The sequence below is a fragment of the Hyalella azteca genome, unplaced genomic scaffold (assembly GCF_000764305.2).
Source record: "Hyalella azteca isolate HAZT.00-mixed unplaced genomic scaffold, Hazt_2.0.2 contig8021, whole genome shotgun sequence".
NCBI lineage: Eukaryota > Metazoa > Arthropoda > Malacostraca > Amphipoda > Hyalellidae > Hyalella > Hyalella azteca.
Genome location: NW_025938127.1, coordinates 88,923 through 106,293, shown reverse-complemented (window position 1 = coordinate 106,293; position 17,371 = coordinate 88,923). Strand labels below are relative to the sequence as shown.

The window sequence follows — 17,371 nt, the reverse complement described above, 5'->3', positions numbered from 1 at the left end:
AAAAATAATTTAAAATTTATTTATTTTTTCAAATTTTGACTTGTGGGTCAATAAAAGTGACTTATCCCTGGCATACAAGATTACCCCAAAAAAAGTAACTCCAGCATATACACGACTCCTTCTAGGCATTGGTTGCCCATTCCAGCCTTGCTGTTATCAATGAAACCAAATCTTCATCAAAATTTATGTCATGCCACTGCACTTGGGTACCAGTACACCCTAATTATGGTTCCAGAGTTTTGAGCATAGCTTTAAAAAAAGTTTTCTGCACAGTTCACTCTAGATGTTGAACCTTTGAACATGAGAACCAGAATTTCATTTCTACCATTCTCTTGTGCAAACTAGTTAGCATATTGTGACTTGACTTTTCTTAATGCCAATTTGGAATATAGGACAGAACTCTCCTAAAATTGCTGATAAAGTCAAGCATTTCATAGGTGAGTCTGTAGAATTGTTGGTAAAAATGGCGATTTTTCATTTTTAATGCAGAAACTAGGAAAAAGTCTGTAGGAATGGGTGAAATTGGCCAGAATCATGGGCATTTCTGTCCATTTCAAGGGTGGGTTCTCCCCTCTTTTCCACTTAGGTCTTGATGTTGACTCCAACTAGAGGACCAGTAAACTGAGTAAAGCATCATGTATGCTAGCATTATGAATGTATTTTAGGTATCGAATCAAATATTGACATATGTCAATAACATAAAAATGAGCAGCAGGCAGGCTGCTAATAAAAATCTCTGGCAGTTTGACTCTACTATTTGCCTGTATGTTCTATCATACTCAGTGAGTAAACTGTGTATTATCAATAACCATTATCGACAATCAAATTCCACTACCATAAAATGGGGTAACTTAGACCACTTTTTTTTATAAATGATGCCATTTTTTTACTAGCTAAATTAAACTTGAATTGAAACATGCAAAATACAGGTCTATACTCTAGCTTCACTCACCATAAATTGCTGGCTCATGCCTCTCATAGTCTTTATGTAATTTAAAAAAAAGTGATCCCCAGCTCTTGGGGTAACTTAGACCGGGTGGTAAAATCAATTATATTTTTTGGTAAAATAACTCCAAATAACTCCAGGTTTTGGTGCATTGTAGTAGAACTCTTCTAGTTACATATGCAAATGACAAACTAGAGGAAAGTGTCATAGTTTGCAAATGGGGGGCACCGCCCCATAATGAGGGAAATGTGACTGCCTAATGGCAGCCCTGACGGGGTAATATTGACTGGCTTGGAAATTAAGTTAAAATCACCATATATAAGACACTGTAGAGTCTGAAACATAAAGAAAAAACATAAATAGGCTGTCAAACATAAAATATGTTATATATGGTAATTTTATATTAACTTCCAAGCCGGTCTATCCATTTTACGGTATTTAAAAATACATACGGTATAAAGGCTCCCAATTCTTTGATCCTAATTGAGATGTGTTAGATACTTCTAAAGTTTTTTGATCTCTATTATTCATGAACATTATGTATCCTACAAAACTAAGGTTTAGGATGCATTCAAAGAATCACATATCCCTCTTTGTAGTATATGCCAGTCAACAAGGGAATGCTCAGGCCATTGCTCAAGACTTACATGAAGAATTAGAAGAGCATCTGAAAAATAAAAATGTTACAACAGCAGTGAAATGTATCAGTGATTTTGGTGAAGATCCATCTCTATTTTCTCAGTGTGACTGTATCATTTTCATTGCTTCAACAACAGGTAATTCTACTTGAGAGCTTAATCAAAATAATTAATTTTTTTCAGCAATATCTGTGAGGCCCTTAGTGTAAAAGTTATGGCAGTGTTTATGTTTTCCTAATTATAACCACTAATTATAAACATAGAATTATGAATGACTAGGAAATCTGAATGGTGTTGAAAGATTTAAAAGTTCAGTACAGATGCACCTATGGTAAGGTACTTGCAATAGTTATAAAATGATAAGCAAAATATAGTAATTCAAAGTAATAAACACCTGCTGCACTGGACCAGCAGCTCATATCTGCCCTTCACCTTGAGTCACTGCCCCATGAGTCTGTCATGCTGCATTTTTATGTGTGGGATTATTCCCCTGAGATTAATGGATGTTGCTCCAATCATATGTATGAAAACATTTTGAAATTTTTCATTCTAATCCAGCTTTTAATTACCAATTTTTCAATTGTCTGGGGCATTGCACCAGTGATTCAGGCTATGGCATTACCTTACAGATAGGCTGTAATGATTTCTATAAATCGTTTAATATCTCCTATTCTCCTCCACAATATTTAATATAAATCAGACAATCTTTAGGACTAATTAATGATGAAATTTGTGCACTATTTCAGGGTGCTGCCAAAAATGTTCATCTAACATATGTGTATACAAATGTTATTGCATGCAACTCAGTACCTTCTATATGACCTCCATTATTGGTGAAAAGCATGCTCCAGTAATGGTGTTCATTAAATGAACAGCACCATAAGCAATAAAAGTTACAGTAATGATAATAATGAACTTCATGTTCTACTTTATGCAATTGTCTGCTAGTGGGTTATTTAAAGAAGATAATATTTCCATGATAAATTTTCTGCATTTCACCATACCTGAATCTCTACCAATCTTCAACTTCTGTTTTTAAATTGTTTTATTGCTTTGGTTTTGTTCAGAGGTTCTCCATCTCCACTCAGCACTTGCTACTTACAATTCACTTCATTCCAATCAGCTGTGCAGCTAAACAAGTCTGGTGTCCAGTCTCATTCCACCCCAGACAACCGTATATGATTCATTTTATTTGAAGTATTTTTTTTAACTAACCTACATTAGTTTCATTCTCACTAATAGTACTATTCTGGATACGGCATTAACAAATTATTGGTGTTAGTGATCCCGAGCTAACCACGTTTCTCTTCAGGCTGTATATACACCAAAGAGATGGCTGCTTAGCTGAGAAGAATGGATGTAGGAGTGTGTGTTGGAGATGAAAGACTAAAAATGTTACTTTATACAGATGATGCGGGAATAGTGAGTGAAAATGGGGTTGAACTTCAGAGTATGCTTGACTGTATAACTGAGTATATGTTAAGTAGGTATTTTAATGTGCGCTTTAGCCTAGAGAAGAGTCAGGTGCTAGTTGTAAATGAGCAGCTGAGGATGTGAATGGAGTGTGGTGGGAGGAAATGTGATTGGGATGAGAAATGAGTACAGGTACTTAGGAATGAGTGTTGACCAAAAAGGATGTGAGAGAAATTAAGCTTTGAGTTTTAGTAAAGCTTATCAAGGGTTGGGAATACTGCGTAATGCAGCAAGAGTGAGATCAAATAAGTATGAAGTCCTGAAAGAAGTGTTGGAAAGTGTGGCAGTGCCTGGAATTATATATGGAATGGATGTTATTGCAGGGAATGATGGTGAACTGGATAAACTGGAGGTTGTACAAAATAGGATAGCTAGACAGGCCCTTGGGTCCTCTGAATGGACTACAGTGGAGGCTTTGAGAGGAGATATGGGATAGAGAACGTTTAAAAAGAGATTAATGAAAGCAGCTTTGGAGTACATAGTACTGTACAACTAGAGAGAATGGATGATGAACGTTGGGTGTGTAAGTTGTAGTACCTGTGAAACATGAGGGTGAGTAAATGGGAACGTAAGTGTCATGCAATAGTATGCAAATGTGGGATACATGAGACTTTGGTTTGCAGGATGCATAATAGACTAGATGTTTATTGGTTAATGACAGTACATGTCTTAACTGGGATAGAATGGGATGTTGAAGAATGAAAGAAATAGAGGAGAGAGTGAAAATGTTTGGTTTTAGAACATGGAAGCAAGGATTGGAAAGACAGGATAGCCTCAAGCTGCATAATATGAAAGAGATGCCTAAGTATGAATGCATATATGATGACAGTAGTGATGGTGACTTGTTTTGTTGAAATGTATTCGAGATTAAGGATTCAAGTGTGAATGCACAGACATTCAGGTGGAATGAAAGACGAGAAGACATACGTTTCATGTGTGATAGAGGCAAGAAGGAAACTGTGGAACACCTGATGATGGAGTGTGAAGCATATGAGAGAGAAAGGCTAGAAATGATGCGTGACATTAGATGAGAGAGGTGAGGCTGGTGGTGCGATGCATGAGTGAACGGGAGACTAATAGATTACGATGATAGTGGGTCTGTCATCAGGGCCCACGACTGAGAGAAGAAAGCGTTATTTGGAGAGTGCATGCATTTTTTTACAACTTTGTAAATATCGGTCCCACAAAAAAAGTTATACATGACGAAGCAGTAGCCCATTTTCCAATTAGCTTTATAATACTAATGTAAAGCACTAGACCAAATGGTTCAATAGTTAGGAGGCAAAAACCCGATTTTTGAGGTATAACTACTGAACGGAGTGTTTTAATTTATTTGGTTCAACTTTTTGGGAGTGGTCCAAAGTGTCCCCGAGCGGTGTGCAAAATTAAGAAAACAATTGAACAGGTGTTTGCCGTGGTCATTTAAAAAAAGCATCGCCTTTCTAAGTAACAGTTTTTATTGTCATAAATGCCCGATCCGATATATAGTAAATTTAGAGAAGTGGAGCCAATAACCTCTCGTTTGGTTTTTACCAAGTTGGGTCCCGAACAAAAGCTCGCTGTCTGACAAGACGTCAGAGCAAGGCCCAGGATTATATTCACAATTTTCGGCGAGGGTGGCAAAAATTGCTCGAACGGGTGCATATAATGCATTTCATATGTGAGTTCTATGTAAATATTGGGCTTGTACCAGTTTCTTTTAATTGTTGAGATTCGACACAATAAAAGAGGGGTTATGAATGACCGGATTTTGAATAACGGTAATGACGAGATTCAGTTTAAAGGGAATGGTGTTATTTGAGGTGACAGGATTAAAAAATTACATGAATTATCGAACCCGGGCGTAGCCGGGAGCTAACCTGCTAGTAGTATACTACGTATATAATAAATTTTGGCCAATTTACCAGTGAGATCCAGTAAGGCAACTCATCATTGGTTTTCATTCCTCAGATGAGAAATAGAAATGAATTCATAAATTTTCACAGCATAATGTATGAATGTTCACAGTTTCTTAATGAACTGGTACCACAGGTGACGGAGATCCTCCTGACACGGCAAAGAAGTTGTGGCGCGTCCTGAACAAATGCAGCAAGGCTCGTGACGCGACTACGACGCCGGCATCGCCTCAGGACTCTGCGTCTGGCACAACTCCGACGTCTCGGCTTATCAGTGTTTCGTCCTCTTCCAGCATCCACAAGGATTCATCAGAAAATATTGATAAAGAATCATCAGAAAATTTAAATATTCTTCCCCAATCATCTGAAAATTTAAATATTCTTCCCCAAGTAGAAAAATCTTTAGAAAATGAAATTTCTATTGATGAAAAGTCAGTTTTGCCACCAGTCAATGTAGACCACTTGACTTATACGGTCCTTGGGTTAGGCGACACCAATTATACAAATTTTTGCAACTTTGGCAAAAATCTCGACAAAATTCTACATAAACTTGGAGCTAAAAGGTACGTGCAAGTTTATGTGTGCTGAAAAAGTTGAAATATATTAGCTTCATTTTGTCCAGTCTTTAGTCAATGACTTTCTTCTTGACGCCTTAGAACGTTTTTGCTTACCAAGCCAGCGGCTCCATTTCTCAAACACCTCGTCATGTCTTGACTATATTGTTGCTATCATTCTAATTATATTGCGTTGGAAATTTACCTCTGAAGTTTCCTTATTAGTAAATTTTAATGATACTCGCCGCCTTATTGTGTTTCTTTTATGCCCGTGGAGGAAGTTTTTTCGGATGCATGATGCCTCGTAAACAACGGCCTCTATTCGTTTCTATTGTAAAAACATCAGAAATAATGTTGTTAGCATACAAGCCACAAAATGTTCCAGTGTTTACAACACTTACACGGCGTTCTGGTGTTGCCAGATATATATTTTTCCCAATTATATACGTCATTTTGGCCGCTCTCCTGACTGCCTCTTGCATCCCAATGAACGCTCCGTCCCTGACTGCCTCTTGCATCCCAATGAACGCCCTGTCCCTGACTGCCTCCTGCATCCCAATGAACGCCCCGTCCCTGACTGCCTTCTGCACCCCAATGAACGCCCTGTCCCTGACTGCCTCCTGCATCCCAATGAACGCCACGTCCCTGACTGCCTCCTGCACCCCAATGAACGCCACGTCTCCGTCCCTGACTGCCTCCTGCATCCCAATGAACGCTCCGTCCCTGACTGCCTCCTGCATTTCAGGTTCTATCCGTGTGGGTGGGCAGACGACGGCACGGACCTCGAGATCGTCATAGAGCCGTGGAAGGAAACACTCTGGGCCGCAATATCTCAACACGTTTCCGAACTAGCGATGCACAAAACATTGCCAGACAAAGACTCCAATATGACTCACTTTTCTGCATCAGTAGCCAAAGCGTCTCTAACGGAGTTCGACATCCCCCCATCTCACGAGCGGCAACCTCGAGAAAGGGAAGATGAATGTGATTCCGATGTGATATCTAAGCTCGATGAACTTTGTGTTGATGACATCGACTTGTGTTCCGAGTGTCATCCTTTACTAAGATTGGAATTGGCGAGCGATAGAAAATTAGTTCTTCCGAAAATTCCTACCTTGGATGCTATCATAATAAATATTTCCAATGAAATATATTCGGCTGAACTGCCTAACAAATACCAGAACGGGGCCTTGCTTCCAAGTGCCCAATCAGATACTATAGAATGTGATATTTTAAAATTTCGCAGTCTTAGTAGCGAAACGCCGGGTAAAGCCGTTAAAAAAGTGGCGGAGTTGATATTACAACCACCTGCCGCATGCGAGAACGACCTCAAGTACGAACCCGGTGACAGCGTTGCAGTTCTTACTTACAACAACGAACATGACGTTAATATTGTGCTAGAGAAACTATCTGTTACAAAACCTGATAATAAATGCAGCCTTGAAAGAAATCCAGAATCGAAGAAACCGTTGCCAACGCATCTGCCAGTCTGTAGCTCGCTCCGAGAGATCTTTACAAGCTGTGTTGAAATAAGATGCGTGCCCAAAAAAGCTGTGCTGTTACAGTTTTTGAAGTGTTGCTCAGACCCTCACGAGAGTAGATGTCTGCAAGAACTAGTGTCCAGAGAAGGTTCTGAATTTTACATAAAGAAGGTGGTCGAAGATCGAATTACTTTCATAGATCTTCTGTGCGCATTTCCTTCATGCAAGTTACAAGTATCTACACTACTCGAAGTACTGCCCAGGTTACTTCCACGAGCGTACTCTCTGACAAGCACACCTTTGAGCAGTACTCATTATTTATCATTCGCTTACAGCCTCGCTATCATCCCAAAAAGTGCGGTGAGGATGGAAGAGAGAAAGGGAGTTTGTACAGGTCTGTTCGACTCGCTCAACAGTGCGCATGTAGACGGTGACAAGACTAGGAAACTGTCTTTGTATCTTCGCTCAAGTCAGGCATTTCGGCTGCCGGGTGACCCGACGAGGCCTATCATTATGGTGGGCCCTGGCACAGGCGTTGCTCCGTTCATTGGGTTCCTAAGGCACCGTGAGCAGCAGCTCCAAATGGGTATGTTAGACTTGACAACGATGGGAGAGACGTGGCTTTTCTTCGGGTGCCGATTTCGAGACGCCGATGAGTTGTTCAAGGAAGAAATTCAACATTTTGTTAATACTAAAATCTTGACTCATTTTCATCAATGTTTTTCAAGAGAGTATTCGCGATCCAACTTTGGTCGTCAAATGCAGCCTCGGTACGTGCAAGATCTTCTTGAATGTCACTCTGCAAGACTCACTTCCGCAATAGCTGATGAAAAAGCGATCATTTACGTCTGTGGAGATGCATCTAAAATGGCAAAGGAAGTACATTCTACGTTCTCTTCATTGCTGGCTAAACATTTTGGAGACGAAACGCAAGCCTCAGAATACTTGTCACAAATGCAGAAAGATAAAAGATATATGCAAGACGTATGGACCTGATATGTACACCGTCCTCACAGAGCACCTCGTAGTGGGCATTAAAATAACATTAGTTTTTATATAATTCTATTTAAATGAATCAAGTTTGTACATGAGATCCACAATATACGCGTTGATGGGAAAACTTAATCCTGCCTCATTTGTCTCCTGCTTCTGCCATCTGCAAGAAAATAACACATGTAGCATGAGCATTTGAAAAATATATTATACAATAGTTCTCATAGCTAGTAACAACCCCATGATGACTAATTTATGAAAGACTATGGCTAGAGACTTTCTAAAAAATAAGTTGGAGTAAAGCAGTAAAGAATTTCAAGTTCTCATAAAATTTTTAATAGTACTTGAACATTGTTGGTGACCAACTCCAATTTTCCAAAAGCTAAAAAATACAGGTATCTTTCTTTATTGGCAAAAAAAATTAAAAAAAAAAAAACGTTGCTTAATTCGAATAATCATTGCAAATTTTAATTAAAGAATATAATGGAGTTGATTCCATTAAATATTTAAACTAAAGAATATTGACAACCTTTCATTAGACTTGTGTTCCCCAAGCCATATTTGCTTATGGATTTAGGCAGGGTTGGCGGCCATGACGTCATAGCCAACAAACTCGTTGGCGATCTTGACGCTGACTGCAAACAACACTATGCTCTTGATGCATGACCTGGAACACGAAAGTTTTAATGTATAAATAACTTATACCTAGCAATTAAATGACAGTTGAGAGTTAAATTGATGGCAATACATTTTGGCATATAATGAAGTGTTCATTGTCAATACGATGTCTTAAAAAAACTACTGCCAAGTGCAATAGTAACAAAATAAATTGGCATTTTTGATATAAGTGAAATATTTTACTAAGTATTTTCAACGAAGTAGATAAGTAAATGTGGATCTTAATTACGACATATTTGAGTAGAACTAAGCAAAGACAATGAATGGTGATGTGCATCATCTGCTGCATCTGTCAGTTAATTGATAATTGTTGAACACTTGATGCTACGATGGTACCTAAATTCTGTAGAAAAATTCTACAATCAGTACTAATTTCATTCTCAACATGAATGATATGAAAATTCTGTTTTTTTTTTAATACTCATTACGTAGAATGGTTTCAAAGAAAAATTCTATGCTTTTGGCAATTGGTCCTTGCTGTTTTTCAAAATTCTAATTTTTGAGGGTGGGGTGGACATTTTTCAAATAAATTTTGATTCCCCCTCCCACCCTTTTGAATTCCCCCCCCCTTTTTTCAAAATATTTTCAAAATCATAACGAAATTGAAAAAAGCTACAAGCAAAATCTAGATCTTTTATGTGCAAATCGAACGGTATATCTCTTATTGCTGTAGCTTAAAAACTCTAGAAGGAGATAGGTTTGCAGTGACAATAAGTGTGAATGTTCAATAGAGCGTTTCTTGAAATTCGAATTTTTCTGGGCGTGGGGGCATTTTTCGTAAAATTTCCAAAAACTTTTCAATTTCCCCTAATCCCCCCCCCTCTTTTTTCAAAATATTTTCAAAACCATAACGAAATTAAAAAAAGCTACAAGCAATCTCTAGATCTTTTATGTGCAAATCGAACGGTATATCTCTTATTGCTGTAGCTTAAAATCTCTAGAAGGAGATAGGTTTGCAGTGACAATAAGTGTGAATGTTCAATAGAGCGCAACAAAGTCCCGTGCGCCTCAAAATAGGCATTCAAGGTGGCATGGATACAACTAGACGTTACTGGAGCTGAAATTCAGTCAAGGATGGTGGAATGACTGCATGAGCACCATCCCACACAACAGCAGCCGGGTAACTAAAGATCAGCGTCTTCAGACCGTCTATTCATGTTATATATAACAAAAAAATATCAATCAAACAAGAGACAACTAAACAATTCTATAACAAATTTGTGGTACTACACAATTGAAAGATTGTCCACTTTTGATCCTCCTTTTCCTTTATAGTCAGAGTCACCTGCCACCTGACAGACCACTGCATCTAAGGAAAGCTTTCCACTTGGGTGGAATGACGAGAGCTTCCCACCTTTGGTGGAAAGCTTTTTTATAAGTGAACTTCAGTTCCTAGAATTCCACCCAGCCCTATGGTCTTTTCCCAATTTATTTAGAAGCATGTAAGTACAATGGCCTATTTTGACCACCAGCAATTTTGTAAAATCACATGTGAAACTATAATTTCTACCTGCAATTTTATGAAACTTTTGCTCAATATTGCAAAGAGGTATTATGCCAAAAATTCAATGGAACATTAGAAATAGCAACAAGAACATTTTTGTTCACTTGACTTCCAGGATGCAATAAATCCTGTGATAAACGCTATATTTTACATTTTTATTGCAGTTTTAAATAAGCAAGTGATCATTAACACCTCTTAATCTGTTACCCTGGGAAGGATCAAGAAAAAAACTCTCCTTTGCATGCATATCAGCGATTCAGATTTCAGCCCATATCATATGGACTATATTCACTATAGTTATAACAGATAAAAACAGATTTACAGATACCTCAAACAGGGTAATAAGGGACGGTTTTGAGCATTTTTTGTTAATAACTTCTTACCATGAAACATTTCATAAACAAGTTTGGGCTCATTTCATAGCTTTTTGTGAGGGCTATCTTATGGCATCTTCAAAAAATTGCATATGCTATTTGTAAGGTGCCAGACTCAAAATAAAAGTCTCCCAAATTACCCCTGGGAAATGATAATCTGGGACACTTGAAATAAAAGTTTTAATTTTAAAATGTTTGGAGTATGCAGAGTGTGCTCATCTGACATCAATTACTAACAGTAATCTGAAGTCCTCATTTTCCTTTGTAGATGATGTAGAGTTAGAACAGTGGTTCCCAAAGTGGGCGATATCGCCCCCCTAGGGTCGGTGGAAAGATTTTGGGGGGCGGTAAGACAGAAGAGGGCGGTAGTCCGAAGTCAAAGTCAGAAGTTTCAATGTTTGTTTGACAATTTCTACACAACACGTGCAGCAAATCATGACTCCCAGCAATGTTTTTTTTCACCCCGATCTTTTCAACTTCTCCTGGGTTTAAGTCCCCAACAAAGTAATGGCCGGACTCAAGGCCAATTTCCAAATTCAATGAACAATGAATATCTCACAAACTAATGAACTTAACTCAATTAAACTTGATACACGTAATCATTGGGACCCCACGGTAAAGTTTAGCTTGTGAAAATTTATTTGAATTTCGCCTTCATTTGTTTTTGCTATAGTTATGTGGCAATATGGGCCAAAATTCACAGTGATCAAGGAATTTCTTCCAAACTATCAAACAGATTTGAACAAAATTTTGAATTTACAATCCTAACTACCAAACGGTAATGTTTAGCTTGTTAAAAATTTATTTGATTGTGCCTTTGTTCGAGTTCTTTTTTTCATTTCACCTTTATTCGTGATTTAAACAGCAATACGTGCTTAAATTCGCAGTAATCAAAAAATTTCTTCCAAAACTACTGAAAAGATTTGAACGAAACTTAGTACGGTATTTAAATACCTAACCTCAGCAACAGTGATGTTTAGCTCGCTTTTCGTTTTGTCTTCAATTTTTTCGTTTTGCCTTCATTTGAGAGTTACACGCATACGGATACCGTCAAACGGGGTAAAAAGGGACGGGCAGGGTAAATAGGGACAGGCGTCCCATATTTCATAGAAATGTTGTAGCAGCTAAACTAATCAAATCCTTGCAAAACTAAAAATAGTGGTGTAAACTTAAATTATTTTTACTATCTATTATGTATGAAGCTAGTCAAGAAATCAAACATTTACTATCTATAAAAAATTGCTGAAAAAAGTGTGAAAAGTGCAATTTCGGAAAAGTACCTCTGCTAAGGTCTGGAGCAAAAAAAAATACTTACCATATTGAAAAATTTCACTTACATAAAAGTTGCACCCAGGTGTTGGCTTGAAAACTTAATTGACAGAATTTGTCCATCTCATTAAAAAAATAGCAGCCATTTATGCGCGATGGGGTAAAAAGGGACACCCTCCCAGGGTAATTAGGGACACTCTTAAAAGTATTTACAGTAGAACCTCAGTTAGCAAAGGCTCCAGTTAACAAAAAAATTGATTAACAACAAAGANTAAAACTAGGAGTATTATACGCTGCAAAAATTGGTCGAAATTGAAACTTAGAAGCAAAATCAAACTTGTGAATTTTAGGAAAGCCATATAAAATACCAGGGCAAGAACCAGAGGTATAAAGTTTAGTATAAGTTTCAGGTGAAAGGGCAGAAGAATCTTCAAGTGTACGCTCCCAAGCACGATAGTAGGAACATTATTTATTGTTCTTTTCCATACTTTGGCCCAGCATCCAAAGCTATGTCAAGAGAATTAAAAGTCTTGTTCAATAGATAATTTCCAAACGTTAAACTCCATATTGTTCTGGTAAACAGTTTCAAAATCAGTTCTTTCTTTAGATATAAAGATATGCTCCCCATTCATATACGATTGTCCCTGGTTTATCAATTTCGTTGTGCATAATGTGCATCAGCGTAAGTCAGGATGAGGTCACGCAATCTTTATTCCAGGATCGCTGAGCATAAGGGCAGGAGTTGTAGGACCGGACAGTTGCTATCGCGCCCCCCTCATTCGGCTGTGCACACTCACGCCAAGCAGTGTGCTGTGCCTGTTTCTGACAGTGACTTTAGGGTGTTAGCTTCTACCTCCGGTACTTCAGATTTGCGTATCTTAGAATCATTGTACATTTTTAAGCTTAGGCCCAGTTTAAATTCAGCTGTGAGCTCCTATCCCCTTGAAATTGTGAATAGATAGGTTTTATGCCCTATTACTTGGAAATTTAGGTTCTAATTGTGTTCTGTGCTTTCAATTGTATTAACTTGTGACCTATGTATATTCTAGATTCTACGAACTGACGATGGAGCTGGACTCCGAAACGTTTTCTATAAAGATATGAATTTTTGTGGACTATTCTTTGCTTTAAAATTTTTAGAATGAAAAGTAATTGACCAAAACTATGATTTATTTCTTCAAAACATATGATGGTTGTCACTAAAACATTATATTCTGTTTCAGGTATGTTTTTCACGATCTTTTTTGTTATAGTGAAATCACTAGACTTGATGAAAATTGTGCAAAATTACAATCCATCCTGTAAGCTTAGATACAGAAGAAATGCTACATAGCTGCTGATATGAAGCTTGCAGTGGGCAAGGTCGTGGTCAATGCTCAAAGGCATGTCCATGGATACAGTAATATCACAAAATTATAATACAGTAATTAATGAATATGGTAATATCATATCAATAAAGGAAAAACAAGTAAAAATCACAGAAAATGTCATTTATTTTACATCTACAATGAAAGAGGAGGACTTCAGAGTAGGTACTGTTAATAATAGATGAGTACACTCTGCATTCTTCAAATGTTTGAAATTGAGTTTTATTTCAAATGTCCCTTTTTACCCCATTTCGAGATTAATTCAGGAGCCTTTCATATTGCGTCTAGTGCCTTACAAATAGCATATGGAATTTTTTTGAAGATGCCATTCAATAGCCCTTGCAAAGCGCTAGAAAAGGAGCCTAAACTTGTTTCAGAAATGTTTCATGGTAAGAAGTTATTAACAGAAAGCGCTCAAAACCGTCCCTTTTTACCCCGTTTGATGGTATATGTACGTGAACAGCTCTTGATTAAACCGGCTGGTAGAAAAGCCAGTCGTTCCTCCTTTATCTGCATAACTTACAAACAAAAGCAAAAAATAAAAATTGTCACAAGGTAAACATCACCGTTGGGAGGTTAGGTATTTATATACAAAGTTTCGTTGAAATCTGTTCAGTAGTTTAGAAGAAATTTTATTATAATACAGTAATTAATGAATATGGTAATATCATATCAATAAAGGAAAAACAAGTAAAAATCACAGAAAATGTCATTTATTTTACATCTACATTGTCTACAAAGAAAGAGGAGGACTTCAGAGTACTGTTAATAATAGATGAGTACACTCTGCATTCTTCAAATGTTTGAAATTGAGTTTTATTTCAAATGTCCCTTTTTACCCCATTTCAAGATTAATTCAGGAGCCTTTTATATTGCGTCTAGTGCCTTACAAATAGCATATGGAATTTTTTTTAAGATGCCATTTGATAGCCCTCGCAAAGCGCTAGAAAATGAGTCTAAACTTGTTTCAGAAATGTTTCAAGGTAGGAAGTTATTAACAAAAACCGCTCAAACGTCCCTTTTTACCCCGTTTGATGGTATATGTACGTGAACAGCTCTTGATTAAACTGGCCGGTAGAAAAGCCAGTTGTTCCTCCTTCATCTGCATAACTTACAAACAAAAGCAAAATATAAAAATTGTCACAAGGTAAACATCACCGTTGGGAGGTTAGGTATTTATATACAAAGTTTCGTTGAAATCTGTTCAGTAGTTTAGAAGAAATTTCTTGATCGCCACGAATTTAAGCAGCAAATTATCCAGCGATAAAAACTCAAAAACGGAGGTAAAATCGAATTTTTTATAAGCTAAAAAATCACTGTATGGTAGTTAAGAATGAATATTCAAAATTTTGTTCAAATCTGTTCAGTAGTTTGGGAGAAATTCTTTGATCACTGCAAATTTCGTCTTTTATCGTAACATAACTCACAAATGAAGGTGAAATTTAAAAATTTTTACAAGCTAAAAATCACCGTTAAATTCTGATGAATACATGTTTCAAGTTTCATTGAGCTGCGTTCATTAATTTGGGAGATATTAATTGAATTTGGAGATTGGTCGTGAGACTGGCCACAAGTCTGGCCTAAAATTTGCCCAAGACGTCCTAGGTTTCTAGTGCTGTAACAGTTAAAACAGCTTAAAAACATATTGGTTCACTAAATGGGGTTCTATATGTGAAAAACACATTTGTGTTTAACCTTCATCTTTTAAAATTGCAACGTACTAAATTTCAAGAAAGAGGCGTATGTTTTTATATGTGTCTGTGGGGGGTGCTAGAAATTCAGTAGGGAGGCAAAAGGGGCACCAGCCTGAAAAAGTTTGGGAACTACTGATTTAGAATATATGACATTTTCTGTGATTTTAATGTTTTTCACTGATTGAAATATTACCATATCCATACATTACTGTATTATTGATGTGATATTACCAATTTTACTGTATCCATAAACATTCCATTGAGCATTTGCAATGACCTTGTCCACTTTGCGCTTCATATCAGCAGCCATATTGCACTTATCTGTATCTGTAAGCTTACAGGATGGCTTGTAATTTCAAACCATTTTAATTGGGTCAAGTGATGTCACTATAACAAAATATCATAAAAACATACCTGTAACAGAAAGGAATATTCTAGTGACAACCATCATATTTTTTGGAGAAATGAATCCTAGTTTAGGTTAATTACTTTTCATTTTATGTTGCCTGGTGCACAATTCTATCTATGACAGCCTCTGTATAATTTCGTGATGACTGGTGATGCACTAATTTTTCTCCAAGTAAAATTTTGTTCGCTGAGCGGGGTGAATATAATCAAAAATTTTCGTTTAGGGGTGAAAAATTTTTAGGGGTGTCACATATTGCTCCAGGGGCATAGGGGCAAACCAGAGATTTTTTTTAGAACAAGTTCATTTTTAATTTCCTTATTTACTCAATATTTAAACCAATTTCTCAGGTATGATAATGCTGGTATCAATCATAATTTTTTGATCTACTTATAGTACTCTAATAGAACTTGAGGCAGAGTCTAAAAAGCTCTCTGCTTTGCCACTATGCATGGTGGAAGGGGTGTCCCTTATTATCCCTGTCTCTTATACACATCTAGATNAAAATTGCTGAATTCTGACGTGTGTGTGACTAAATGTGGCATATTGTGAGACTAATTCCTACAGCGCTTCAAAATCGTAATTCATGATTCCGACACCCTGTGTTGGAATTCATACACTCTGCATGAGCCCTCAGAATGCGACACATGGCTGTCACGGCTATGTGTCGTAATTCCAACACCGCAATGGGTATGGGTATGGTTTCTATATCTAGGTAGGTTATGGCTTCCATATCAAGGTAGGTTATTGCCTAACTTAACGTTAGGCAATAAAAGAAAGAAATCTGAATTAGTTTTTATGTACAAGTCTAAAACCATCTCTGATATCAATCATCTATTAATTTATTTACCACTTAAAATCAGCAAATACAAGTATCCTTAAAGGATTCCTAATATATTCACAGACTTATTCAACAGTCTCAAACCATAATATTTGTTCTACACAGTTTATCACTATTTGGTAGAGCAAGGTCAACTATCACCTTTCACACTTGTTTCGATGTTCTCACTGGGTGACATGGACTTTTGCTAACCTCTGAGGATCTAAACATTTTCCTGCCAGACCTAGTGTTTTGCGGAAATATTGTGCGCAATACTCAATAGTATTACGTCACTATTTTAACCATCTACGCATCCGTGGAACTGGAAGTTGGAACTAAGACAAAGCTTAAGTTAAAGGAAAAAGTTGAGAAGTGTTGGAATTACCCACAGTGTTGCCTGTGTCGGAATATGGTGCATTTACCCTAGTTATTGTGTATTTGTGCTGAACTGTAAAGTTCATTATAAAAAAATGACAGGTTTGCAACTCAACTCAAAATATTTTCACCTAAACCAAAATTCCAGACTTTGGAGCAACATGATTTAAAATTCAATAACATGTTGGGCTTTCAAAATGAACTTATGAAGTGATTAGTGATATTACCGGGCAGGGTGGCCAGGTGGGGAAAGTTCAGAGATTGGCGCAGAGAGGCGTGGGTTCGATCACAGCTCTGTGCGCCAGTTTCTGGTCAGAATCGGCAAGGAGGCCGCCGGGCGGTTAAGCAATAGCAGAATTGATTTGAAGCAGTGAGTTGCGAGTTCAAAACAACAAAATGCTGTGAATGTTCTGCGATGTTAAGAATTGGCAACAGGCCTACGGCCTAATAAACGCTGAAACCGCTATTAGAGCCACAAATCCCACACCCACACTCACAGGGCCACAATAACTTAAATAAAAATACCGTAAAATGGGGTAACTTAGACCGGCGGGGTAACTTAGACTACTTTTTGTTTTTTTAACAAAAACCCCCACAACTCGAAAACTATTTGACATAGAAAAATTTTGTCAATCGGCATTAAAGGCCTAATACTGAGGCCACATAACACAATAGAAAGATTTGAAAAGTTTGCATATCTAATAGGTTAAAAAATTAAAAATGTGACCCATGAAAAAGAGCTATTATTCAAAGCCTGTCACAGTACCCCCTCCAATTTTTTTATTTTCTGGTTAAATAACTCCAGGTTTTGATGCATTGTAGTAGAACTCTTCTAGTTACATATGCAAATGACAAATTTTAGGAAAGTGTCATAGTTTGCAAATGGGGGGCGCCGCCCCCAAAT

The 17,371-nt window shown here is 37.3% G+C and overlaps 1 protein-coding gene and 1 long non-coding RNA gene across 2 annotated transcripts in view; one reads left to right on the top strand and one right to left on the bottom strand.

Moving 5' to 3' along the window:
* The first annotated feature begins 1,459 nt into the window (after positions 1–1,459).
* On the top strand, positions 1,460–8,112 carry LOC108673187 (methionine synthase reductase-like). Its single transcript, XM_047881452.1, has 4 exons — positions 1,460–1,722; positions 5,089–5,154; positions 5,401–5,515; positions 6,252–8,112. Exons 1-4 carry the CDS (start codon positions 1,476–1,478, stop codon positions 7,981–7,983), a joined length of 2,160 nt encoding a protein of 719 aa, XP_047737408.1. The 5' UTR covers positions 1,460–1,475; the 3' UTR covers positions 7,984–8,112.
* The window catches only part of LOC108673198, a 12,264-nt gene continuing 2,925 nt past the window's right edge, over positions 8,033–17,371 (bottom strand). The window contains exons 2-3 of the long non-coding RNA XR_001930962.2: positions 8,510–8,647; positions 8,033–8,143 (exon numbers count right to left, since the gene is read on the bottom strand). This is a non-coding gene — a long non-coding RNA (uncharacterized LOC108673198). The remainder of the gene's footprint in view (positions 8,144–8,509; positions 8,648–17,371) is intronic.

Bases quoted from the DNA above. Each gene is read 5' to 3' on its own strand.
- LOC108673187 (XM_047881452.1), top strand. From the start codon at position 1,476: ATGAACATTATGTATCCTACAAAACTAAGGTTTAGGATGCATTCAAAG. The intron at 1,723-5,088 runs GTAATTCTACTT...CTGGTACCACAG, and splicing joins TTTCATTGCTTCAACAACAG to GTGACGGAGATCCTCCTGAC. The intron at 5,155-5,400 runs GTGACGCGACTA...TTTTGCCACCAG, and splicing joins GAACAAATGCAGCAAGGCTC to TCAATGTAGACCACTTGACT.